The sequence below is a fragment of the Felis catus genome, chromosome F2 (genome assembly GCF_018350175.1).
Source record: "Felis catus isolate Fca126 chromosome F2, F.catus_Fca126_mat1.0, whole genome shotgun sequence".
Taxonomy (NCBI): domain Eukaryota; kingdom Metazoa; phylum Chordata; class Mammalia; order Carnivora; family Felidae; genus Felis; species Felis catus.
The window spans coordinates 9,162,574-9,187,509 of NC_058385.1; the positions used below are offsets into that span (position 1 = coordinate 9,162,574).

Genomic DNA, 24,936 nt, shown 5'->3' on the forward strand with positions numbered 1-24,936 from the left:
GACTGTCAACTTATTCAGGTACTACCTTATCAGAAGACTTCCTCTATCAAATCATAACATCCACACGCAAGAAAAATGTCTCCAAAATGTGAATTTCCAGTAGGGATTAAGACTGAAGCGAGGCAGGCTTTTGGGTACTGTGCTTTCTGACAAGCTCCCTTTCCACAGCAGATCACTGTGTTTGTGCGGCACGTGATGGCACGCCCAGACCCCATACCACAGTGTCAGAGTGATGATAACGCTGACAACTACATAAGTAAACAGTCACACACGATAAAAACCCTACAAATACCAGCAATCTCTGGAAAGTGCCTGAACTATCCCAAATTGTCGCAGAGAAAGTTAAAAACTGTAATATTCCAGAAAGATAGAGCCACTTAAATAAAAAAAAATATTTTTAATATAGTGTAAACATCCAATTCATCCATTCACTTATCCCTTTGGTGATTCAGCAAATTTTACTGATTGCCTACTACATGCCAGGCAGTTCCCAGAACCGATGTACAACGGTGATCAACTTGAGACAAAAATCTCTGCCCCTGTGCCCCTTCGATTCTAGGGAAGGAGTTAAACGATGCACAAATGAGTGAAACAGGTGATATGCTGAATAGTGATAACAAGGAGATCTAAAATATAGCAGAGAAGCACCGGAAGCATGTTGTAGGAGAGCAGAAGGGTTACTGCTTAAGATAGGGTGGCCGGGATTTTTCATACTAGCCTAAAATTACAAACTACCAAGTGTCCATCAACTGATGAATGGATAAACAAAATGCGGTACATCCATACAGTGGGATGCTATTCAGCCATGAAAAGAAATGAGACACAATTCATACTATAGCAAGGGTGAACCCCCAAAACATTATGTTACGTGAAATAAGAAACAAGAGACCACATACTGGATTCCATTTAAAGTGAAATGTCTGTAACATGCAAATCTATGGAGACAGTAGATCCGTGGTTGCCTGGGGTAGGGGTGGGAACACAGATGAGTAGTAATTGGGCACAGGCATATTAGTAGGGTGATGAAAACGTAACACTGATTAATGACAATGGTTGTACAGCTCGGCAAATCTAGTAAAAACTAGTGAACTGGATATCTGCAACGGGCAAATGATACTGATACGTAAAATCACGCTGCACTAAAGTTGTTTGTTTTCGAAGACAGGGTAGCTAAGGCAAAGGCGGTGTCAGAGTGAAGATTTAAAGGACGTGAGCCTCGCCAGGCATCCGAAGTTACATCCTTCCAGCCCACGGAGTAACAAATGCAAAGGCGGGAGGTGGGAGCGTGCTGGTATATTCAGAGCAAGGAGGCAAGTGCGGCCAGAGCAGAGTGAGCCCGGAGGAAGGAGCCGGAGGTAAGGGTGGCGATGGAAACCTGACGGTGAAGGACTCCGCCGGCACCTCACCGAATCAAGCTGCCCTCCATCATAACCTCTGCGAACAGCGTGCACGGCGTCCTAGCCGTTGCAGAACGCTAAGGGAGGGTGGCGAGCGTAGAGAGGCAAAGGGATAGAAAGGAAGAAGTCATAACATGCAATTCATGACTTGCTACTGAGAAAATCCAAAAGAACTTGTAGATAAACTATAGGGTAACAGAACTTTCACAGCCAAGTCTCTAGGTACAAGATGGGTATTTAACAATCACTCGCATTTTTTACCAGCGACAGATACTAAAAAAAAAACAGATTTAACATAAAAATGGAAGCCATTTCAACTAACAAAAGAAGTAAATTATTTGGAAATAAATCTACCCAAGATGTGCAAAAACAGTACAGAGAAAATTAAACTGTATGCAAAAAATATTAATTACTGACAAACGACAAAGATGTCAATTCTCCCACCAGTAAACTATAGATTTAATGCAACTCCAATCGAAATCCCTATAATTTTTTTTTCTTTCTTCTTTTTTTTAAACCGCTTCTTGGAAAAAGAACAAGGCATTTTGGTGACAGGGGCGGGGGAGGGAAATTATCATGGTGGGCTGACTTTCCTTACCAGTTATCAAGACTTACCTTAATGCCGGAATAATTACGACTGTGGCACTGGTGACATATTTGGCTTTTCCCTGCAGCTTCACTGAGAGAGCTACACATACATATCAAGTGTGATGGCTTGATAGGTGGTAAAACGACTACCACAATCAAGTTAACTACTGCATCTATCAGTTGTTTTGTGGTGAGAATGCCTAAGATCTAGTTAAGATCTACTAAAATACAGTATCATTAACCACAGTCATCTTCCTATATATTTGAACCTCAGAACTTACTCATCTTAGTCATAACCACCAGTTTACACCCTTAGACCGACACCTCCTCTCTTCCCTCATTCCCTAGACTCTGGCAATCACCATTCCACTCACCGTTTCTAGGAGCTCAACATTTTTTTGGAGTGTTTTTTTAATGGCAGAATAACAGTCCATTGTGTGTGTGTGTGTGTGTGTGTGTGTGTGTGTGTGTGTGTATACTGATCCATCCATCAGTACTTATCCATCATTTCTGTATTTTGGCTATTGTAACTATTGCCACAACAAACACAGGAGTACAAATATCTCAAGATATTAATTTCATTTAGATATATATCCAGAAGTGGGATTGCTAGATCATATGGTAGTTCTATTTTTAATTTCTTGAGGAACCTCCATAGTATTTCCATAATGGCTATACCAATTTACATTCCCACCAATGGTATAAAAGGGCTCTCAGAATTTTCTCCACATGCTTGCTAACATTTACCTCTTGTCTATTTGATAATAGGCACCCTAACAGGTGAGGTAACATTTCAATTGTGGTTTTCATGTGTACTTCCCTGATGATTACTGATGTTGAACAACTTTTCATATAACTGACAGTTACTTGTAGGTCTTCTTGGGGAAATATGTATTCAGGTCCTTTGTCCATTTTTAAACTGGATCACACTTATTCTTTTGCTATTGAGTTAAATGCGTTCCTTATAGATTTTGGACTTTAGACCCTTATCAAAATACATGGTTTACAAATATTTTCTGCCATTCCATAGGTTGCCTTTTCCTTTAGTTGTTTCCTTTGCTGTGCACAGCTTTTAAACTTGATGTCATTTTCCTTGTTTATTTTTGCTTTTGATTTCTGTACTTTTAGTGTCTTTTCTAAAAAATCCTTGCTCAGACCAGTATCAAAGAGCTTTATATCTCAGGTGTTACACTGAAATCTTGTATGCATTTTGAGTTAGTTTCTGATGAGTGAGTGGTATAAGACAGGGATCCACTTTTATTCTTCTGCATATAGACAGCCAGCTTTCCCAGCACCTTTATTGAGGAAGCTATCTTTTCCCAGTGGTATGCTCTTGATGCTTTGCCAAAGATGAGTTAAATGTACATGTGGGGATTTATTTCTCTATTCTATTCCTTTGGTTTACATGTACGTTTTATGCCACTACCACACTGTTTTGATTACGATCGCTTTGAATTTGAAATCAGGAAATGGGATGCTTCCAGGTTTGTCCTTCTTGCTTAAAATTGCTTTAGCTACTTGAGTCATTTGTGGTTCCACGTGAATTTTGGATTATTTTATCCCATTTCTTTGAAAAATGCCATTGGGATTTTGACAGGGGCTACATTAAATGTATACATTGTGTTGAGCAGTATGGGCAGTTTAACAATACTAATTCTTCCAATCCAAGACATGCAATACCTTTCTGTTTATTTGTGTCTTCAATTAGTTTCATCGGTTTTTGGTATACAGGTCTTTCACCTCCTTGGTTAAACTTACTCCTAGGTACTTTATTGTTTTTGATGCTATTGTAAATGGAATGGTCTTAATTCCTCTTTCAAATAGTTCATTGTTGCTAATATATAGAAATAATACAGGGGCGCCTGGGTGGCTTAGTCCACTGAGCGTCAGACTTCGGCTCTGGCCATGATCTCATGGTTCATGAGTTCGAGCCCCACGTTGGGCTCGCTGCTATCAGCTCAGAGCCAGCTTCGAATCCTCCGTGCCCCCCCTCCTGCCCCTCCCCTGCTCATGTGGTCTCTCAAAAATAAATAACACATTTAAAAGAAAAATAATGATTTTTGCTGACTTTGTATCCTGCAACTTTAATGAAGTATTAATATTAGTTGAACAATATTTTGCTAACAATATATTAGAGTTTTCTTTCGTAATATCATGCTATCTGCAAACAATTTTACTTTGGATGCATTTTATGTCTTTTACTTACCTAATTGCTCTGGCTAGGGCTTCCAGTACAATGTTGAATGGGAGTGCTAAGCATGGGCATCCTTGCCTTTCTGATGTTAAAAGAAAGTTGTTAGATTTTCATGATTGAGTATCATGTTAGCTGCAGGCTGGTCACATATGGCCTTTATTATGTTGAGGTATATTCCTTCTATACCTACTTGGTTGAGAGTTTTTATAATGAAAAAGTGTTGAATTCTGTCAAATGCTTTTTATATTTTTATTTTGAGATAATCACACAATTTTTGTCTTTCATTCTGTTGTGGTCTATCACATTGATTGATTTGCATATACTGAAACTATCCTTCATTCCTGGGATAAATCCCACTTGATCATGGTGTCTGATCTTTTTAATATGCTGTTGAGTTCAGTTTTTTAGTATTTTGTTGAGGATTTTTGGATGTATGTTCATGAGGAATAATGGCCTGTAATTTTTTCTTCTTATAGTGTCCCTGCATAGCTTTGGTATCAGGGTAATGCTGGCTTCATAAAGTGAGTTTGGAAGTGTTCCATTTTCAATTTTGGGAAAGACTTTGAGAAGGATTGGTATTAATTTTTGTTTGGTAGAATTCACCAGTGAACACATCTAGTCCTGGGATTTTCTTTATTGGGAAATTTGATTAAGGATTCAATCTCCTTACAGGTCTGTCCAGCTATTCTGTTTTCTTCATGATTCAGTCTTGCTAGGTTGTCTGTTTCTAGGAATTTATCCATTTCTTCTAAGTTACCCAATTTGTTTACCTGTAATTGTAGTGATCTCTTTTGATCATTTGTATATTGTAGCAATCAGTATGTAACGTAGCGGTTGTACGCTTTCATTTCTGAATTTATAGAAGATTCGAATCTTTTTATCTTTGACTAGCCAAAGGTTTGTTAATCTTCTCTTTTCAGAGAAGATTCAACCAGTTCTTAGTTGAAGTGTAGTGTAAGTCCATCATTTCCGTATTGATAATCTGTCTAGATATCTATCCATTGGTAAAAGTGCGGTACTGGGAGTCTCTACTACTACTGTGGCTTTGCTGTCTGTTTCCGTCCTCAGGTTTATAATATTTGCTCAATGTATTTAGTGCTGTGATGTTGGGTGCCTATGTATTTACAGCTGTCATATCCTCTTGATGAACTGACCCTTTTATCTCATTATATAATATCTTCTTTGCCCCTTGTTAGTTTTTTTACTTAAAGTCTATATTGTCTGATGCCATTATAGCTACCCTGTCCTCTTTGGGTTTCCATTTGCACGCGGTATCTTTTTCCATTCCTTCACTCTGATCCTATGCGTGTCTTTAAAGCTGAAGTGTGTCTCTTGTAGGCAGCATACAGGTGGGTCTTTTTATTTTTTTTTTAAATCCATTCACTTAACTGTTTTTTGATTGGAGAATTTAGTTCACCTACATTTCAAATAATTATTAGCAAATGTGGACTTGCCAATGCCACCTTGTTAATTGCTTTCTGGCTTTTTGTAGCTTCTTTGTTCTTTTTCTTACTCTGTTGCTATCTTCCTTTGTGATTTGATGATACTCCACGGTGGTATGCTTTGATTCCCTTCTCTGTATCTTTTGTCTATCAGAGGTTTTTACTTTGTGGTGATCATGAAACTTACGTATCTTATAGTTATAACAGTCTATTTTAAGTCAATAATAACTTAACTTTGATCCCATATAAACTCTTCCCTCTTTGCCTCCACAACATTTTATTTTTGATGCTGTAAGTTACATCTTTCTATACTGTGTATCCATTAACAAATTTTTGTAGCTCTATAGTTTTAAAAAACACTCTTTTAACTTTTATATTAAAGTGTCTTGTATGCCACTATTACGTTAGAATACTCTGAATTTAATTCTATACTTACCAGTGAATTTTATACTTTGTTTTCATGTTACTACTTAGATCCTTTCATTTCAGCTTGAAGAACTCCCTTTAACATTTCTTATAAGGCAGGTCTGGTGGTCAACTCCCTCTGGTTTTATTCGTCTGGGAAAATCCTGATCTAGTCTTCATTTCTGAAGGAGAGTGCTGCTAGGTAAAGTATTCTTGATTGGCAGTTTTGTTTTGTTTTAACAGTTTCTTTCAGCACTCTGAACAAACATATCATCCCACTCTCTCCTGGCCTACAGGGTTTCTGATGAAGTATTTGCTGATAGTCTGATGAGGGGTTCCCTTGTATCAGGTGAGTTTCTTTTCTCTTGCTGCTTTCAAATTCGGTCTTTGATTTCTGACAGTTTTATTATAATGTGTCTCAATAAAGTCCTCTTTGAGTTGAATTTTTGGACTTATGAACTTCATGTACCTGGATGTCACATTCTCTTATTTGGGAAATTTTCAGCCACTATCATTTAAATAAACTTTCTGCTCTTTTCTCTGTCTCTCTTACGAGATTCCCAAAGTATGAAAAGTTACACTTGATGGTCCCCCATAATGCACACAAGTTTCTCCACTCTTTTTAACTTCTGTCTCTGTTGTGTCTCCCCTTTTATTCAAGTATTGCTTTCCTGATTTCTTTGAGTTGTCTGTGTCTCTTAAACTCACTGAGCTTCCTTAAAACAATTTTTTGAATTTGTTGACAGGCAATTTGTAGATCTCTGTTTCTGGAGGGTCAGTTACTAGAAAATTATATTCCTGTGGTAATGTTGTGCTTCATTCATTCATTCATTCATTCATTCATTCATTTTGTATTCCTTGAAGCCCTGCATTGCTGCCTTCACATTTAAAGAAGTAGTCACCTCCTCCAGTCTTTACTGAATGACTTTGTGAGAGTTATCTTCACCTTGAGCCTGATGTGGGATTCTAAGGCTTTCTCTAACATTTTCTACAGATATGCATTCTCCACACTTCTTGTTCCCTCTTGGAGGGTAAATTCTTAAGATTATAAGCTTTATCTCAATCCCACAAAACCAACCCAGGGACTAGGAGCCTCCCATTTGTCTTCTCTAGGGTGGTACTCTGAGATGCTCAAGTTTGTGAGCCTTTTCCCAATTCCGCAATTCTGCTGGCTTTCCGCACTTGTTTGCTGGCCATTTACAAAGGCTCAGTCTCGCTGTCTACGGGAGCACATGCTAAAATCACGCCAAGGTGGGCGAGCGGACTGGGTTTGGGCAAGACATGGAGAGTGTTGGGGGTGCCTGCGAGCCAGCTGAGGGGCCCTAATGGTGAGGACTCCCCAGCGACTCGTGGGCAGCCTTCCTGATGGGTGTCTACAAAGAGCATCCCTTTAGATGAGCCGTGGTTTATGTGTTCCCACAGCCTCTCCCAACCCCTCAGTCTTGCAGATCACTTCAGGGACGTAGGTGACAAGAGACAGAAGTGGTTTCGTGGGCAGTGTCCTGCATGGCTGGCAAAGCCAGACACTCACTCACACATTCCTGTGGGTGAAATTGCAGGCTTCAGGGGGTCTCTCTTGGCACCGAGCTGTGCTGTCTTGAGAGACGGTGTGGTGAAAGTGAAGTGAAAACATTTCTCTCACTCTCATCAATGTATCTCTTCTTTTTTTTTTTTTTTTTTTTGCCCCAATGGTGTGCTGGAACATCTCTGCTGGACTCCCAGATGCCCACAAAGGAACCCTTATCTGTGGATGACTACCAAAATCAATGTTCTGTGAGGGAATGACCGTAGAGAACTCCTATTCTACCATCTTGCAGGTATCACTTTAAAGTATTATAGCTTTAGGGCCCACATACTTAATGAGAACACAATTTAGGCTGTGTCATATAAGGGAATGTAAGAGTAACACTAAGCAAACGCCATGGAATAAACTTAAAACAAGCAACAAATGTGCCTCCCAGAAAACACAAAGTAGTTTCTGGGTCTTGACCACCACAGCTTACAAAAATGGCAGTGCCGAGTGTGGGTAGCAACCACCGTGCCTTAGGATGAAGATTTCTGCCTAGAGTTCAAGCCAGCTTCTCCACATCCTTTCAAATGAGTATGGCCTAACAAAGTATGGGACTGCTCCTAAAAACATCTTCCCTGAGAGTCAGGTTAGGAAGAAACAAACGGAGCAAGAGAACAAGAACATCAGTCCGGTGTCCCCACCTGCTTCTGCACAACTGCTATTTGTAACCTGCTGCCACCATTACACACCCACAAACGGAATAAACCCACCGTACGACATTGTCAACGGCCTTAGAAACGGTTAAGTTTCTCTCAATTCTTTTCCACATTTCATCAGCCATTAAGTCCTGGAAATTCTACCCCCAGTTCTAAATACACGAAACTATGTATACCAAGCAAATCTTAGTTTAGGCCGCCATCTATCTCTCACTTGGATTTCCTTTTTTTTTTTTTTTTTTTTTTTAACATTTATTGATTATTGAGAGACAGAGTCAGAGCATGAGCATGGGAGGGGCACAGAGCGGAGGAGACACAGAATCCAAAGCAGGCTCCAGGTTCTGAGCTGTCAGCACAGAACCCGACACGGGGCTTGAACTCACAAACCGCGAGATCATGACCTGAGTCGAAGTCGGACGGCCAACCGACTGAGCCACCCAGGCCCCCCCACTTGGATTTCTAAAATAGCCTTCAATTGCTCTTGCCTCCTACAGTGCATTCACGGATTCATTCATTCGTTCAACAGCTACTAATGGCCACGTATTGCAAACCGCTATGAGTACTGGAACAGAAGAATGAACAAGATGGACAAAATCACTGCCGTTAATGGAGCTTCCCCTTGCAACCCAGCAACCCGCCATCTTCCTATAGCAGATTCTCGTCACTCCCTGCTGAACACCTGTGGTTTCTCACTGCACAGAGGTCAAATCCAGACTCCTTACCATCATCTACAAAGGTGCGGATGATCTGGCCCCAGTAACCTTTCTCTGTTTGCATCCTTATTTACACTACACTCCAGACTTGTCTTTTTCTGGTCCGTTGGCCTCAGGGCCTTTGTACTTTGTACTAGAAAATTATGTTCCTTTGGCAACGTTGTGTTTCCTTAATTTTTTCTCTTCTGTTCATGCACACTTTTCTCAAATCTCTGCAGGATTGTCTGTTTCTTATCCTTCAGATCTCAGTTCAAATGACAGTGCCTCTCAGTGGTCTGCCCTGACCATCATGGCCAAAGCAGAAGCCCCACTCACTCTTCTGACATGGTCTTATTTTTTCTTCTTCAAAACCCTTATCAGTATCTGAGATCAATTTATTTGATCACAGGTGTACTATAGAGCTCAACCTACCGGAACATAAGTTGTATGAGTTCAAGGACACAATTTCCTTCATTACTGGAGCCTAAACCAGTCCCTGGTACAGTAGGTGTTAAATAAATACTTCTGAGTTGACAACATTATTCTTTGCCAATATACTTACATTTCTTCCCCCAAACCCTTTCCATTCAATCTACTCTCCCTCCATCATTGCTACTGCCTCTCTGTCTCAGTCCTCAACAGGAATTGTAGAATAGGAAATCAAGACTCCAAAACACAATTAAAGCTATTCATATGAAAGCTCAGTTACTTTGGGGCTGCAGAGGATTTTGGTTAATGTCCTAAGAAGACACCATTCACTACATTTTTCCATGAATCATTATATCCTAAAATGTTTTTACATATAGTGCCTCACACTGTGCCTGTCACATAGTAGGCATTCAATAACTATTTTCTAGATGGAGAAACATGGCTCTACCTGTCTTCTTCAACCTTTTCAGAAGTTTTTTACTATCAATACCATCTTTCAGATATATATCCATAAATAATTAAACACGCTCTATCGTCTGTCTCACACCTTAAAAACAATACCAGAAAAAAATCCATAGAAACTTCTCTTAGTCCCATAGAAGACCCCAGCCAAGCTCCTTAGGAGTCCAATTTCTTGAAAGCCTTGTCTTTACTATCTCCATTTTTTTTTTTACCTCCCATCTTTTTCAGTTTTGCTTCCTTTCCATCCAGCCACCGAGCAAGTTCTCACAAAGTTCACCAGTGACCATTCACCACACAGAACCACTATTAAGAGTATGTGTTCTATCACTGCCAGCTCCTCAATTTCTTGGGCATGTGACTTTATCCAGGTTGGTCCCCTAAGCTTTCTGAGCTGCTAAAAGTGAATGATAAACACATCTCCCTACAGGGTTCTTTGGGTGAATCAATGAAACAGAATAGGTAAAACAAACAAACTTAGTATAGTGCTTAACACTGAGTAAGCATTGAATAAAAGCTGGATGCTATTATTCTTGTTAAATGATTATTTTCAATCTGCGTTATCTTTGGCTGTAGGCCCTTGATCTTCCCCTTTCACAATATAGTCTTTCCATAAGCAATCCTGTCCACAACAGCTTTCAATTAATATCACAACACTGATGACTACAAATTCCTATTTCCAATTCCGATGTGTCTCCAGAGCTTCAGACCGATATATTCGACTACCTCCTTAACATGTCCCCTCAGCCATATCAAAGGCAACTCTAACTTCACACGTCAAAGATGGCACTCATAATCTGCCCCCTTTGACTTGTCATCGCCCACTCTTCAAAACCAATTGTGAAAATCAGATACAAAGGGGTCGTTTTCGGAACATCCTTAGAAATTATCCCGTATCTTTCCAATTCGCTCTTTTCTGTGACCACAGCAATTTAAAATGTATCATCTCTCACTAGAGAAAACCTCCTAGCTGGTTTACCCCCTCCAAACGATTCTCCAAGTGTCTCCCCTGAGCTCTACTAATCACTCAAAGCACTATAGGTTAGTTAAGAATACACTGTGGTTATACCTCCTATATTGCCTTATCTACAGCATTAAATGGACCTGAGATGATTCTCCGATCACTAAGTCAATCTCTGAGAGGCTAAAATTATCTTCTAATTGTGTAACACTTGGTAAATTAGTTATCCTCTCCAAGCCTCAATTTCTTTATCTGCAGAATGGGGGCAATAGTACTTAACTTCCTATGTCGTCGTCAAGAGTAAATTAACGGCGGTAATACAAAGCTTAATTCAGTGCTTGTCACTTACTGAGGACTAACTAAACGTTAGCCAGAAAATCAAGCTGAGTATAACTTTCCTTTTAGCTGAGTTCTGGTCCTCATCTCTTGCACAGCCTGTTTTAACATACTTCTAACTGGTCTCACCCACCTCCAAATGGCCACAGCCCAAACAAAGTATGGCATGTTGCAGGCTTCAAGAAAAGTCAGGTAAATCTGGACCTCTTTAGTACTTTAGGATTAAACTAAAGATTAGCTCCAACCCTCTTTGAGTGAACTCGCCATGTGATTACCTTCCTAATTTCTTCCACAGTGATTTCCCCAAGTGCATCAGATTCAGACTCATCAGGGTACTGGAATTTACTATCCTACTACCTCTATTGGGCCAGCTCCTTTCAACTTGTATTTTTTTGTCTGCAGTGCTTATGTCTGCACTAATTATCAAATTTACTAGTTATCTAGATTTTACAGAAGGGGAACTGCAGCTCAGAGATGTGAAATGACTGGCCAGGATTACACAGGCAGGTGACTGGACAAGATGTCAAGTCAAGTGTTCTTAGCGCTGTATTAAGCTTCTCAAACTTTTCCAGTGAGTACTGCTGTTGAGAGAAGAGTTTAACTCCCATCTTAAAGGTCAAGGAAGCACAGGCCCAAGACTCCTATCAGATTGGAGTAGCATGCCCGATCTTCAAATAAAATGAATCATCGTCAAAAACTGAACAAGTTGGGGTGCCTGGCTGGCTTAAGTCAGTCGAGCGTCCGACTCCGGCTCAGGTCATGATGTCATGGTTCACGAGTTCAAGCCTCGCGTCAGGCTCGCTGCGATCAGTGCAGAGCCTGCTTTGAGTCCTCTGTCCCCCTCTCTCTCTGCCCCTCCCCAGCTCATGCTCTCTCTCTCTCAAAAATAAATAAAACGTTAAAAAAACAAAAAACAAAAAACACTTTGAACAAGGAAAGTTGAGGACAGGAGCCTTTCAAATACAGAGTTCCCTGTATAGTAAATTGAAACTATAAACCTAAGTGTGTCTGTTCTGTAGCTGCAAATCCACTCCAGAAAACTATCTCCAGCCTTCCTTTTCGTCACCATCCAGAAGAATATAATCAAAGTGCCGCACAAATAGCTGCAGCTACTAGTATTTTCACATAATAAAATCAAGCACAGCCCATGCGTTTAAGAAGAGAAGAAAGGTTGCCTGGGGACTCTCCCAAGATCCCTGACAGAAGAAAGGCTGCACACCAAAGGAAATCCGGGGCTCCCAGCCCAAACTGGAGTTTTCTTAGGATAACACTCGCTTCTCTAGAGCAGGGTTTCTCAACCCTGGCCCCAACTGAAAAATTAGGCTACGTCATTCTCTGTTACGGAGAGCTGTCCTATGCATTGTGGGATGCTTACGGTCTACCTACTAGAGGCCAAGTAGCATTCCACCTCCAGCTGTGATAACCAAAAATCTCCAGACTGTGCCAAATGTCCCCTGAGGGCAAAACTACCCCCACATGCGTATTCTAGAGTGACACGTGGTATATCCTTGTATGAGGAATAAACGTGAGATAGGAAACCTCAAGCCTCGGACTCCAGACAGGAAAAGGGTGGTAAAAAGTAAGAGACCTCTCTCTATTTGCACAGGGCATCAGGATAAAAGAAGAAAGCATCTGTGGCTGATCAATGCTAATTTTCCACAAGGAAGTAAACGGAGTGGGACTGGACTTAAAATCGTTACCCCCCAAAATCCAGGTGAGGCTTCAAAACCAACGAGACGTCTAGGACTACCTTCCGGGTGCTGGGGGACGATGAGAGGGAAAGAAGGAATCCAGGGCTGAGTGTCTACACAGATGGCTGTAACATTTGGCCTCTAGTCTTAACGCAGTGATCGAAGGCTGTTCAAGAGGACACCACTTGGCAAGAGGACAAGTAGGACATGTCCAACGTTCTACTTGGACATTGTAGAAATAAATGTGACCTCCTCGACACCAGCAAAAGCCCAACACTAGAGGTGAACGTGTGAATATTCAGTCACAAGAAAACAAAAAGCTATTTTACGTGGAGGCAGAGCCCTCAACCTCTGCACTTCTGAAAGCCTGGCTTTTGTGTTCAATAAAATGCAGCGTTACCACTTGGCAGCCATTCCCTTCGCGTTTGCTAAGAAGTGAGAAAACAAATGCAGAAACCTATGGAAGTTCCCCAAAGCAGAAGGTTTGGTTCACACGTGAACACATATGGCACGCAGGTACGTGTTTTTGGTATTTAAGAATGTCGTCGTCTTCATCTTCAAAAAAACGAATTTCAACTCTGTTTGATATATTTTGTTACCATGGCTTCTAATCTTCTACAAGTTTAGGTTTTCCCTAGGGAATTACGCTATAAGTTTTAAACAGCCTCCGAAAGATCTAGCTAAAAATGAAGCATTCGATAGTTCCTATAAACCATGGAGTGTTGCGAGCCCCGCATTCCTGTCTGCAAATTGGGCATCGATAAAATTTACTTCCTAAAGTTGCTGTCAGGATCCAAAGAAGTCCTGCGTGCCATTATCTGGGTGCCTAAAATAAATTCAAGACAGGGTCACCATTTCTACTGATGTAACTATTCTGCATCAACTTCTGTGAAACTCCTCTGTTTATTCGACAAACTCTTAAGAGGATACCGTGTGTCTTGGAGAAAAAATATCCTACCGGCGGATCCTACATACGCAAGGTACACATATCTGTACAAACCCAAGATAAGTATTGTTTGTGATGATAAAGCAGGGTAGGACAAAAGAAGAATAAACGTTCTGTGTCTTGTTTGAGAATTCTTGTGTCAATAACATCTGGTAGCCAGCGGCTCATGACATGAAGCCAATGTTCCTTCCCCCTGAAAAAAAAATTTTTTTTAAAGGAAAGAAAAAAAAAAAAGGCAGTAAGAAAAAAATGACAGATGGAAAGAGGAAAAAAGAGAACCCAAGCAGTAATACGACAGACTGGAGGGAGGATTACACAAAACAGGTAATTCTACAATGACAATACTCGCTTAACTCTTCCAAGAACAACAGTAAAAGGTCAGATACTTTCCAAAGAAGCTGGGGTTTCGATTTCACTGTTTATCTAATTAATAAAATTCCACTGGAAACAATTTTTCTTCCCCGTAGCCAAAACGAGTTAGCACATAACGCTTCCAAAGCACTGCTACACTAAGTTAAGCTCTTCCTCTGGAATTATTATACATTTTTAAAAGGGTTATTCATTCGACAGCAGCTCCACTAAAATGATGAATTCCTAAAGTATGAATAACAAATCCCCAATTCTGGATTTACCTACGAAGATGTCAATTCCTTCCCCAGAAACGCACCCAAATAAAAGGCCAAGGTTTTCCAATTCTTACTCTCTGTAGAAAATACGGGGGCGGGGAGGGGGGCGCAGCTGAAACGAAGTGGCTGGGAAATAGACTTTCGAAGCCTTCTTTGAAGAGCTCCCCAAATACACGCCTTGAAGAGGGTCCTGATCACTCTGCGGCTCAAGTAAGCCAGAAGCATACCTCCCACGTTGCCCTGCGAACTAACAGTTCCGCAACAAGACTTCTACCGTCCTCGGTCCCCAATTAGCTCCTGGCGGGTCCGGCAGAAAACGCGTGTTCCACAGAAACTATCCTTCCGGCAAGTACATCAAGAAAGGCTGGAGGGCCACGGGGGTTCTAGTCCAACCCCTTCATTTTGCAGAAGGGCCCGCAGCAGGGGCCGAAGTTAACTTTCCCAGCCTCTCAAGGCCGGCCCGGCACCCCGAGCTTCCGATCGCAGGCACGAAGCGCGTCCCCGTTTCTGGGGAGGGGCCAGAAGGGCCAGGGCCCTGACTCAGATGACCTGCAACCTCACCCAACTCTTGTGTCAACTGTTTGTACGACCTTGAGCACCTAGACTTCCGCGTCTCGAGCTCCACGTCTGCAAAAATGGGAGCCAGGGCCCCACGACCTGGAGCTGTCAGAGGGGTCAAGGCGCTGGGGCTCCCTCCGAGCAGGTCTCCCCGCAAGGCGACCCCGAGCGGGCGCTGTCGCCGGCCCGCCCCTCTCCCCCCCGCCAGGGCGCCCGGCGATCGTGGCACCCACCCACCTGCACGTTAGGGAAGGCGGTCTTGAGCAAGTAGAACATCTTGCGGTTGGACAGCACGTCCCCGCTGGTCATCTTGTCCTCGGCCCCCTCGCGCGTCTTCCCCTTGGACTTCTCGTGGAGGACGTTGCTCTCGCGGACTCGCCTCACTTCATCGCCGCCGCGAACCGCCGCCAGCACCGACACGGCCAGCATCTCGCGCAGGTCCACGGTGCCCCCGTCGGCCGCGGCCGCGGGCCCTGCGGCCGCGCCGCCGCCCGGCTCGCCGCCCAGGCCGAAGAGGCTGAAGCGGCCGGCCAGAAAGCCCGAGTAGAGGTGGTAGAGCACGCCGAGCCCTAGCAGGCAGAACACGGCCACCCCCAACGGGGACAGGCGGATGCCCATGGGGGCCATGGCGCGGGAGGCCGGGGCTCGGGGCGGCGGCCCTCACAGGCCTCCCCGCGCCCGACGCCGCCGCCGCCGCCGCCGCCTCGCTCCGGGGCCGGGCGCCGCGCGTCTTACACCGGCGTCCGCTCGCCGGCGCCCGCGCGCCCCATCGCTCCCTCCCGGGAAAGGCCGAGCCGCGCCGAGAGGCCCTCCGTCGCCGGGCCGCGCGCCCAACTGCCCAGGGCAACGCGGTCCGGGCTCCTCAGCCGGCCAGCGGGACGCGCTTCCACGTTAGCCAACGGCTGGGAGGTGAAAGGCGAGCGTGGGTGTGTATCCGGGTTACGCGGGGGGGCGGGGCGGGGGCGGGGCCACGTCCTCCCCGCCCTCGGGGCGGGCTGATCCTGGGGGCGGGGCGGCGGGCTGCGGGGCTCCGGGAGCCGTGGGACGCCCCACCGCGTGGCGCGGGGCTGGAGCGGTGGCTGGGTTTTCAAGTCGCTCTCGGGTGTGACGGAGCTCTTTTCCACGCAGGGAAGGTGCCGAGTGCCTTGTGCAAATTGAAACTAAATCTCTCTTTGAACGACGACGCATGGTTGACATAAAGTCTACCGCTTGTTTTATAGGCTAGACTTCCCATCGCTCTCAGATTATTGACAAACGGAGGCAATGACAAACCATTTTCAGACAGATCTGTCTGTTTTCTCGTTTTGTGCGTGTGTGTGTGTGTGTGTGTGTGTGTGTGTGTGTGTTTCCTCCAGCGCTTGTGTAGACGGAGCCTGTATCTTTAAATCGCGTCTCCGCGTCGGGAGAGGTCGGTCGGCAGTGACCTCTCCCGTACTGGGGAATTTTACTTGGCTCTTTATTCTGTTGGTCTCTCTGTGGTGATCCAAACGCTTGCTTATGCGTTTGCATCCGTAGGTTTATATAGATTTTTCCCTGTTCCTCCATCTGCCAGAATAAACCACCCTCTACGCAGCTGAAAAATATGCCTTGGTTCTGGGCTTTCATCACGAAAGAAAACGCTCTTTCACTTGACACACACCTTCCTCCCAGAGGTTGAGATGGAAGAGGAACTGAGAAAGCCTACTTGATATAAAGGTGGTCACAGGATGGGCAGTCAATCCGGAATATGTAATCTTCGAGCCAATATAGGCCCTCCAAAGGCTTCCAGAAGCCTTTACCTGAAATAATTTGCCTTCGATACGTTAGCAGGAATACTGAATACTGTACTTACTAAATTGTAATATTATTATAAGCATGAGTAAGTTTATTTTCCATGTCGCTAGTGAGCATTAAGATGTGCAGTATCGTTCTCAAGTGTTAGGATATTTATATAAAATCAACTTAAAATGCAGCCTGTTTCACAGTTCATAGCCAAAAAGTCATTGGTTGTAAATGGGCTTTAATCACTAATGACCTTAAATACTGCAAGTACACAGAATGGATTCTGAACATCCTTTGTTGGGCAAGTCAGCAGAGACAGGCTGACCTTCACCACTTCCTCAGAGTTCAGGACATCTGTAGAATTTGCATATGGTTATATAGATGCAATAAACAAAGACTATTGATTGCGCGGTTTCCCTGCCAGCAATCTGTAACTAGCTCAAAAATAATCACAGCACGAAATCAAGTACAAATACAAATCAAGGAAGGACCAGTCTCTGAAGTGTTTACAGCACCAGATCTTAAGAATCTGGCACTGTTCTCCTCAGCTTTTGGGAACAAATTCACAATTAAGCAAAGCTGCTTTGAAAAGAAAGCTGAAAGTGAAGGGCACAGGGCAGTTATGGCTACCAAATCCAGAGGTAAATATAAAGATCAGGGTTGAAGTAGAAAGGCTTAAGTTCAACTGAACCACCTCAAACCACACTCTGAAATCAACGAAAGATAGGAGTTGGGGAGTAGCTATGAAAATATTGAAAGCATCAGGGGAAAGTATAGACGAGGTTTGTAAAAATAAATTGAAGAATATTTTCCAAGGGTCTTGGAAAGGACTAGCGGACCCCATTCACTGTGGCACTATACAAAGCACTAATGAGACACCCAGAGGGATCCTTAAAGCTCTGGAGCGTCTATACTTCGGGGAAGAGATTAAAGAATTGAAGGAGAAGTTGCCCTGAAAACAATGAGTGAGTTTAAACGTCATGGTTCCAAGAAGGGTTCTAGTACCCAGGTGACACGATAGGTAATACGTAATAGATATTCATAAAATATAACATGTAGGGGCGCCTGGGTGGCGCAGTCGGTTAAGTGTCCGACTTCAGCCAGGTCACGATCTCGCGGTCCGTGAGTTCGAGCCCCGCGTCAGGCTCTGGGCTGATGGCTCAGAGCCTGGAGCCTGTTTCCCATTCTGTGTCTCCCTCTCTCTCTGCCCCTCCCCCGTTCATGCTCTGTCTCTCTCTGTCCCAAAAATAAATAAACATTGAAAATAAAAATAAAAAAAATATATATATATATATATAACATGTAATCATTAAGAGAAACTTTGTGATGAAGATGAAACTTAATTACATGTGGGACAGTGATGTTGTCTTAGAACCTTCATAGGAATTTGATTGCAAGAAACTTGCTTTTTCAGTAACATGTTGGAGGCTCTAAAGAATAAATACATACCAATGAATATTACATAAAAGTAAATGGAAAATAATAGGTTTGTGGGGGTGCCTGGGTGACTCATTGGCTGAGCATCCAACTCTTGATTTCTGCTCAGGTCATGGTCCCGTCCCAGGGTGGGTTGGTGGTGGGATGGAGCGCTGCCCCTCTCCCCCCGCCCCATTGGGCTCTTTGCCGAGGGTGGAGCCTACTTGGAATTCTCTATCTCCCTCCGCCCCTCTCCCCGCCTGCATGCTCTGACTCTCTAAAATAAAATTAATCAATCAATTAAAAAAATAATAGGTTTGTGAACTGAGGCAAACTGGACTTTCAAAAATAACCTTTTTTTCTAGGTGTTGAAGATGATGAGTGCCTTATTCTGTAAAAATACTAGTAGCAACAAGAATTGACACACAGGAGAAACTTCTTTAACCACTTTCCACTTAACTGGCTTGGCAGATCCTGCTTTCCACCACCAGCATGTTTACACCTAATAAATGCCACCTTTTGGGGGACTGCCCACTTTCACTCCCACTACTAGAACTTTCTATACTCTTTAGTGTTAGTTTTATTTCAACCCCATTTTGTCATCATGGTTATTATTACAAACACAAGTAAAATATCATGTAAAACAATCAAATATGAGTATATATATATAAAGCTGAAAGCTGAATGACTGGGATCCAGATGAGTCACGAAAAACAAAAATTACCACCAATTTCGGTTGTTGGGGCAAAAACTGTCCCCGACTGTGACGAAAAAGAATCATCAAAGCTCAAACAGGTGCTGAAATCGGATTGCTTGGCTTTAAAGAAAGCAAGCTGGTCGTCTTAGATTATGCATTACTCATGTGGTTGAAAGTGCAGCTAATGAATGTGCTCAAAGAAAACTCACCGTACATTAAAAGAGAGACAAGTTATTATATATTTATAGATTTGCGTCTACAACCCACTCCTGTCTTGATTACATCAGACAAAGGACCTCTCCTAGAAGTCTGAATGCTACTGCCTTCCTGCAAATATGACCTTTCCTTATGCTATCCATTATGTATGAAATAAATCACACCCATTTATAGAACGTTATTTTTTTTATTTTTATTTTTATTTTTTTTTCAACGTTTATTTATTTTTGGGACAGAGAGAGACAGAGCATGAACGGGGGAGGGGCAGAGAGAGAGGGAGACACAGAATCAGAAACAGGCTCCAGGCTCCGAGCCATCCGCCCAGAGCCTGACGTGGGGCTCGAACTCACGGACCGCGAGATCGTGACCTGGCTGAAGTCGGACGCTTAACTGACTGCGCCACCCAGGCGCCCCTATAGAACGTTATTAACATCTTAAATGATGGCATGTTTTGATTTGCCTGAATGACTCCTAACCCCAAAATTTATCTTGGAGAAATTGTGTGTGTGTGCGTGTGTGTGCGTGTGTGTGTGTGTGTGTGTGTGTGTGTGTGGTGAAATCTCTGCCAGTTAGTTTTCTTGTATTGTTTTTCTCCTGAAAGAGCATTTCAGGCAGACAGTTAAACTAATCAAACATTCCAGCTAGTTGAACCCCGTGGAAAAGTGGTGTTACTACTTTTCTGAGAAAGCAAGAAAAAACAATGAACTCATAGCACCTCTTCGTGTTTACAATATTCCAAGAAAAATATTATTTTTATATTCCTCGTTTAAGTGAGCCTATAAAAACAATAATTCTATTTTTTTTAATAGATCTGGTGAAATGGTACTTGGTTCTGCTGCTAAAGTTCTCTCTTTAGCAGATCATACAGTTCTTGGGACAATGGCTTTCACATGTCAAGATTTTATGTATTTCTCAAACATGATCTACATTCATTCTTAAAATCGATTTTCCCAAGGTTTTGAAATACTCAATTTAAGTGGGTAAGTTTTTCAATTAATATAAAGTAATGTGTTAGCAATTAATATAAAATAATATGTTAGCACTAAAACCTTCTACTATGACTCTGACCTTAGCAATAATAACAGTGAATACTTATTTTAAACAGAAACAGTGTGGTAGGTATAGAAAACTGAGTATAATTTCTACTCTTTGATATTGTAATTACTCTAATCCATATAGCCAACATGAAGGCAGGTAGGTGTTTTGCAGATCTTTCTATCCTCCGACCTTTTGCATATGTGAACTCAGATCTCTGTATATCCAAGCAGAGATATCATAAATATCTACTCAGGTGGAAACTGGACTTTTAAGAACTAGTTTTAATGCAATTTTGTCCTTTGTGTAAAGTGTTTTTAAAAATCTTGAATTTAACAAATACATGAAGGACCCAACATTCATTTTCTCTGTCCAGAACATTTGTTTCATAGGCATACAAGTCAGATGAAATACATATTTGCTTTGGAGCTGTTAAGATGTCACATATTTGTTAACTTATGTGTGTGCTCTTTATTAAATCCAATGCTTGGCAAAGCATCAATTCAGTTAGTAATGTAAATTTCCCCACACTGTGTTTTGTTCTGTAAGTGGTCCAAACTCATAAAGCACATTTTGCCCACTATCTACCCGAAACCTGAGGTAAAATTTACCTTCTTAATCAGTCCAAAAAACCCTCATAATATAGTATCTAAAATTTTCTAGTTTCCAAAATAGCATTTGAATGTGTGAATCAATCATGATTATAATATGGAGCCTATGGCATTGTATTTATGATTTATATTAGAAAAACCCCAACATAATACATGTTGCTATTGCACTGTTTTGGGTATAATGCAAGCCAAGTGATGTCACCCGGAATGTAAGAACTCAATGTATTTAATAATATCATAGCCAATGTGTCTCAAAGTTATTGCCAATGAAAAAAGGGGAAAAAATGTTTTTACACGTAGATATAACAAAGGAAAAGTTTCCCTAAACAATGCTTACCCTACTACATGAAACATTCTTTTATGTGTGTAAACCCTCTACATTGATTTCATGATTCTACTAAAGGGTGACTGTTTGGAGCCAGTTATCTCTAAGTCTCTGTTTCTGCTTGCCTTTCCAGCAGAGGCACTGACTCCATTTTCAAGAACGCTATCCTTTCAAGGATGTTTGTACAGCAAACAGCCTTGAAAGACAGAGAATTATCTTCCTCCAGAGAAAAGGACAACTTTGTTTCCTACACATTAAAATAAAGATAAGGGCAGGCAGCCTTGCAGCCAATTATAAAAGTCTCAAGGTCCCTAAGCTCAAAGTTACGCTCCTCTGGACCCTCTGAGTGCCACTCTGTTGGAAGTGAGGCTTGAGAAACAAGCGCAAATGCTGAGTCTGAATGCCACAATTGCTTTGTCTCTGAGCCAGGAGTCTCGTGTCTTCTGCCAGCATCCATGAAACTGGCAGGCTAACTGGTTAGCTGCAAGTCAGGTGAAATCTCAGCCAATATTCCCACATTATCAATTTAACCATAAGGCCAATTTTGCCAATTTATTTCTTCATCTTAGTCTCAAAGCAAATAGAGAATGTCTTTTTTTCTGCAGCATCTGCTTACTAATACTATATGATGCTACAAAGTACCTTCCAGAAACACCTAGTCTTTTAGCAGAACGAAATCTCTTACTCATCTGTCTTCACCCAGGAGCCTCCCTTAGACAGAGAGAGCTTCCTGCTTGTCCTTGGGACTTCCATAGTTAGCAAATCCGATTGCTCTAGATGGGTTTATGTAAGAAGATCTGTAGTAATGGGAAACACCAGCAATATACTCAGAAATTTAGATTCATTCTGTGTCTCAGTGCTTCTAAAACTATAATAGCAGATCATGATGTGCTTCAAGATGGACTCATAGTCATGTAGAATACAACAGCGGTTCCAGTGACCCACGTTTTTTCTGTGCATCCTGTTTACATCAGCAAGGAAAGCTCTGACTGGGTCACCCCTACTGGTAGTTACTTGGCATGCCGTACTTCTCACTATATCCTCCTGGGTGTCTTCGGCTCTGGTCTAGTCATTTCAGCCAGGGTAAGCAGGGTTACTCTCGTCGAACATCCATACACGTGGCAAAAGCCATAGCCACTTGAAGAATAGCCTGATGTTGCTCTCCTCTGCAGAGAGCCATGGGCAGATAGAGCCATCATCGCCTGTGTATTACTGCCTCAAGTAACATCTTACCATCCTTATGCCTCACTACAAAGTTACAAATACCTGCCAGGTAAACATCAAATTAGAAACCTCTAGAGGTTAAAACAATAGACAATTTTGCTCCATCCCTTGATCTGGTAGGTAAGTTGAGTTACCCCAGAGCTAAGCCAGATCAGAACCCCGGTTTTCCATTTCCCATTCTGCCTGATTTCCACACAATGCCCATATGTGGGCAACACAATCCTTCTTGGGAAGGCAGCAAGACCCTTAGCCCCCCAAATGCAGAGCCCACATTTTCAGGCTCTGCCACAGTGCGTGCTCCGTGGCGTAGCATGTTCTCTCTCTCTTCTCTCTCTGTTTCTCTCTCTCCCTTTTCCTCGCTCCCTCCCTTTCTCTCTATGAATTCATTGAATCACCTAGATTTGCATATAACCTGATTTGGATTGCATTTTTAATGTTTCTCACTTCTTCCATGCTTCTGCGTGATACCACTTCATTTTAAGAAGTCCCCAATTTCTATTTTATGAATCGCTTAGTACCATGAACAATCCCAAGAAACAAATTCTCAGGTTTTATAGCTCTTCATGCTTTCCAAGCCTGCATATCACAGTCTCCAGGAGGCTTTCCTGATGTAAGAATGGACGCCAGGCTCTTTGTACGCGTTCCAGTAACCAACAGCACGGCCTCTGTCATCGCATGATCCAATCATCTCATCACTGCCTGATGACATGGCTGCCTCCCCTGCTGAACTGCGAGCTCCTGGTGGGCAAGACCCCACTGCTTATTCGGGGTTGGTATCCCAGAACCCAAAACACTTGATGCATGCCCCAAAAATGACTTCTGATGCATTTTGTTCCACTCCACTGCATTTGCACCACCATTGCCCCTTCCCCACATTCCTTGCTTAGCTTTGTTCATTACTTCCCATCTCTTCTTATTCCCGGAGGGTAATGGAATAAGGATGACAACTTCCCAGACACAAAATCTTACTAAAGTCTAACCAAAAGATAATAGGAGGAGAGGTAGGAGATAGAGTTGTCTGCACTGAATTTCAACGGTGCATCTCTTTGTCTTTAAGCTCAGACTGCTCTCTTTGAAGCCCCAGACAGATGTCAATTACAGTGCCTTCTCTTTGGAAACACGGAGCAAACTTTCTCTACGCTGTCCACGGAGCAAGTCAACAAAGACCGTGAGTTCAGCTCCAAATAAGTGGCAAAAGATAGATTTTAACGATTCTTGATTCTTCAGCATGACAGTTAGGAAATGACCAGCAAATTGCATTTACTGGAGATTAAGAACAAAGGCCTCAGGTGATATTTATGTGACCATGAACTTTTTAGGCCGCTCGCATCCCTCTTCATATTTAAGAAAGGGACCAAGTATGCCAGGGACAGGGCTCGGAGGAGGGGGTTGGCTGCAAGAAACCCCTGCGGGAACCTCTAAGGTGATAGAAGTGTTCCATACTATTACTGTGGGAGTGGTTCCCTGACTCTATACATTTGTCAAAATTCAGCAGGTTGAATACTTGAACTTGGCAAATTTTATCAAATATACATAATACCTCAAACAACTGATTTTTTTAGGGGCGCCTGGGCGCTCAGTCGGTTAAGCATCTGACTTCGGCTCAGGTCATGATCTCAGGGTTCCTGGGTTCGAGCCCAGTGTTGGGGGTCTGTGCTGACAGCTCAGAGCCTGGAGCCCGCTTCAGATTCTGTGTCTCCCTCACTCTCTGCCCCTCCCCCACTTGCACTCTGTCTTCCCCAAAAATAAGCATTACAAAAAAATTTTTTAACTGAGGTTTTAGAAGGGAGGAAGGACAAACAAATCAAGTCAAAAAACCGGATCCTGTATGTGATATTAATGTAACTGCTTGGAGACCAAATAGGGCGGGGGGTGGAGATTACACCCCCAAATAGGGCGGGGGGTGGAGATTGCCACAGTCGTACTGTAACTGCCTGTTCCAACAAAATTGTCTTGATAATGTCTTAAGAGGATAAGAAACATCTTTAGTTCCTGTCTAGCATGATCGCCAAGCTTGTTGTCCCCACTGACTTGTGCAGGTAGAAACAACTATGAAATAACGAGAGAGAAAAATCAGCCCTTCTGCTACACAAACCAGAATGCAGATGGCCAGGGAGGGGGCGCACGGATATTTCTTTCCCAGGCGCATGCAGCCAACGCATGTAAATCCTGAGGGTGAATAAAGTTCCCTGTCTGGCTGGATTTGTGACCTAAGGTCCTTCAAAGACTGACCTGGATAAGAAAAACTAGGGCAACGCTTACAAGTGAAGTCACGTGTCTCCATCAATCACAGCAAGGCTCCAGCCAAGTAGAAGGAGGAGACAAATGCACACTAAAGAATCTGGAAGGGTGCTCTGCTTGCATCCTAACTGTAGGGCAGATTTCGGCCAAAGCTTGCGAGGTCCAGGATGGGGCTCTTGAGGCAGGGACTGCAGAGGGAACAAAGATGCAGAGGGAAAGCAAATCCTTTGCTTCCCCTTAACGACGGTGTGTGCTTTATAACTACGGGTGTTTCTGTCTGTTTTGGAAGCTGTTTTCCCCTCTGGTGTGCATCCTCCTGCCCTTCTTGGCCTTGCCAGATCTCAGCCCTGCTCCGAGCGAGCCCTGTGCAGTCGGCCGTCTTCCCGCCCCAGCATCCTGTCAACGGCTCAGGCTCTGAATTTCTTTTGTGCTCCTAACCTTTCCTGTTCAGCTTAGCCCT

The 24,936-nt window shown here is 42.9% G+C and overlaps 2 protein-coding genes across 12 annotated transcripts in view; one reads left to right on the forward strand and one right to left on the reverse strand.

Moving 5' to 3' along the window:
* BPNT2 (3'(2'), 5'-bisphosphate nucleotidase 2) overlaps positions 1 to 15,826 on the reverse strand; it is a 36,720-nt gene extending 20,894 nt beyond the window's left edge. For all 7 annotated transcript variants that reach the window (XM_023248681.2, XM_006943232.4, XR_006592811.1 and 4 more), the window contains exon 1: positions 15,188 to 15,826. In XM_023248681.2, coding sequence (XP_023104449.1) covers positions 15,188 to 15,577 — 390 coding nt within the window. In that variant the 5' untranslated portion in view covers positions 15,578 to 15,826. The remainder of the gene's footprint in view (positions 1 to 15,187) is intronic.
* The window catches only part of LOC111558578, a 47,455-nt gene continuing 38,269 nt past the window's right edge, over positions 15,751 to 24,936 (forward strand). For 3 of the 5 annotated variants that reach the window (XM_045050289.1, XM_045050287.1, XR_006592812.1), the window contains exons 1-2: positions 20,029 to 23,004; positions 23,293 to 23,403. In XM_045050289.1, coding sequence (XP_044906224.1) covers positions 22,911 to 23,004; positions 23,293 to 23,403 — 205 coding nt within the window. In that variant the 5' untranslated portion in view covers positions 20,029 to 22,910. The other 2 variants (XR_006592813.1, XM_045050288.1) reach the window with 2 other exon arrangements.